Here is a 2,500-nt window from a genome sequence, read left to right on the forward strand (position 1 = left end):
TTCAGGGGAGAAGCGGGGGACTAGAAACTACTTGCAACTGCATTAAAGTCAATTTCGGCAAGAGGGGCGAAAATCGCCGAAAAATCAGCAGAAGGTCCCCTTAAACTAAGATTCAAAAAGCAGAAAACATACAGCATTAAGTTCTTCATAATAGAATTTTAACTGAATGTAAAACTGCAGTAGGCTACAATGAATATATAAACCCCCATTTCTGCTGACAAGAACTGTCGTGCTGCACTTTACTATGATTCTGGCCCTATTTACGAGGGAGTTTTATGTAAACAACTGCACCTTGCTGATGAGTGCACAGAGTGCCTATGCATTCTTTTAATGTTATAAAAAAGAGCTAGGCATAGCCTTATACATAAAAATGACAAAGTGGTTGTCAGATGTACAAAAATGGGACCCTTCAAGTGTACTAAAGTATAATTCCGGAACTATATATGTAATACAGAATATATATGTATCATGTGGAATATATATCATACATTAAAACAAACACACACACACGTGTAAACACATGTATATACATATACATATGTACGTGCACACACACACACACACACACACACACACACACACACACACACACACACACACACACACACACACACACACACACACACACACACACACACACAGATATTTATGTATATTCAAACATATATATATGTTTGCTTGGGACAGATGAAATATCAACATTAAAGGTGGCATAATATCTGGTAACAATGTACTGTTAGGTTGCCAGGAACCACTAGTATTATGCTGCTGCTAGCAGTCAACGCATAATAACATTAAATGGCACTTAATGAGTAAGTAGCCATTACCAGAATTAAGACAAGAATCTGACCGCTAGACACTCGGACTCAAAAAACTGTAATTTTTCTGAACTCCAGACATATTTATAAAGATAATTGATTATTTAAATGATTTCCATGGTAACTAAACTGTTACGCTGACAATTTGAAAAAATAGATTCCCATGTAAATAAGGATAAGCATTGAAAAAGACTTTTGTAATTTTATACAAAGGACATCTTGAAGACAAGTGTCTTTAAGTTGCAAAATCTGATAATCTTTTGTGCCCATTCTTATTTTTGGCACAAATACTTTATATGTACAGACTATAATTTGTCAAATTTTTGTGCTGACCTTGGCATAATCACCATAAATTAACTGCCAGCTGCAGTACAGCAGAAGCATTCTTACAGCTAAACATAGCACAGTTGTTACCAGGTATGAAGAAGTCCAGGATGGTAACATGCTATATGACCTTTCACTTGTTCCCAACTGTACATCTGTATTAATAATTTCTTAGAACCTCAAATACACCATGGACCAAATGAAAAAAGGAAAAATTGGGTATGGAGAGATAAATGGCCTTTTCAGGTACTGGTTCCCTTCAAGAATTATATTATCTCATTTAAAAAAAAATCCTCTTCATATACTTACTCATGGTCTTTTATAGTCTTAGGTGGACTGTTTATGTTCATGTGGAAACACGTTCTTTGGAATATGCAATCATGATCTTCATTTCTTCTCTCTACTTCTTCAAGATGTGCTGCCATATGTGCATTAACAAAACATATTGAAGTGTTATGCAGCTCAAACCTTACAGCTACTGCTCCTTTGTTGCCCTGTAGTATTATAAAAGCATTATGATCAACACATTTAATTTGGTTGCATAAACAATATCTATATTACTTTCAAATATCACTTTAAAAATATCACTCCTTAGACAATTGGTCTATTTCCATTAAACAAGATACATGAATATATCACAAAATTATCCAAAATAAAAGCTTAAGATCTTTTTGAATCTGCAACCACACTGAATAAGTAACTTATATGTTATATCTTTCAATACAATTCATCAGCTTATTGATCAAAATATGTAACAATAAATAATAACATTTTCCTAAGAAAAGCTGTATCTACTTGTAAAAAATTAAGTCATCATTGTAAGGATGAAGATGATTCTAACTGAGAAGGGCAAAGATTTCAAGAAGTAATGGCATGGGCCTATGGAAGAAAAATGTATAGTTTTGATTTACAATGTCAGGGAACAATGTTACATAAATCTTACAGCTAATTCTAGTAACTGATTGTCTGTTTTTATGACTTCAGTGTCCTGTAGACACCGTGGCAATTAATATTCTAGTTACATAAATCATAAACAGAGTTCAAAATACTGGGGGGACAAGCTGAAGGGGTTAACCCTACAGTGGGAAAGACAGCTTCCACCTTTGCCCATTTGCAAATTTGCCAATTTATGTGACAGAACTTTCTATTACTAATGATTCAAGATAACAGTCTGCTGACATGAATTATTGGAGGTTATGCTAAGTATGCTATAGAAATCAAAACAAAATTTAACATGATGTACACAAATGCAAAAAGAGCAAAAGCCTGAAAATGTCTGTTTTATTTACCAGTTTGTTCATGATGCCTGTGCCAACTGTGTCAATGGCAACTTTGCTAACATAAGCAAAATGCTTCTC

The 2,500-nt window shown here is 34.1% G+C and overlaps 1 protein-coding gene across 1 annotated transcript in view; it reads right to left on the bottom strand.

Moving 5' to 3' along the window:
* Positions 1 to 1,373: 1,373 nt before the first annotated feature.
* Positions 1,374 to 2,500, bottom strand: part of LOC113829336 (type II inositol 1,4,5-trisphosphate 5-phosphatase-like) — a 17,371-nt gene continuing 16,244 nt past the window's right edge. The window contains exons 3-4 of the mRNA XM_070136337.1: positions 2,432 to 2,500; positions 1,374 to 1,636 (exon numbers count right to left, since the gene is read on the bottom strand). The exon at positions 2,432 to 2,500 is cut by the window's right edge and continues 94 nt beyond it. Of these exons, the coding sequence (XP_069992438.1) occupies positions 1,448 to 1,636; positions 2,432 to 2,500 (258 nt within the window). The 3' untranslated portion in view covers positions 1,374 to 1,447. The remainder of the gene's footprint in view (positions 1,637 to 2,431) is intronic.

Source organism: Penaeus vannamei, chromosome 2, assembly GCF_042767895.1.
Source record: "Penaeus vannamei isolate JL-2024 chromosome 2, ASM4276789v1, whole genome shotgun sequence".
Classification (NCBI taxonomy): Eukaryota; Metazoa; Arthropoda; class Malacostraca; order Decapoda; family Penaeidae; genus Penaeus; species Penaeus vannamei.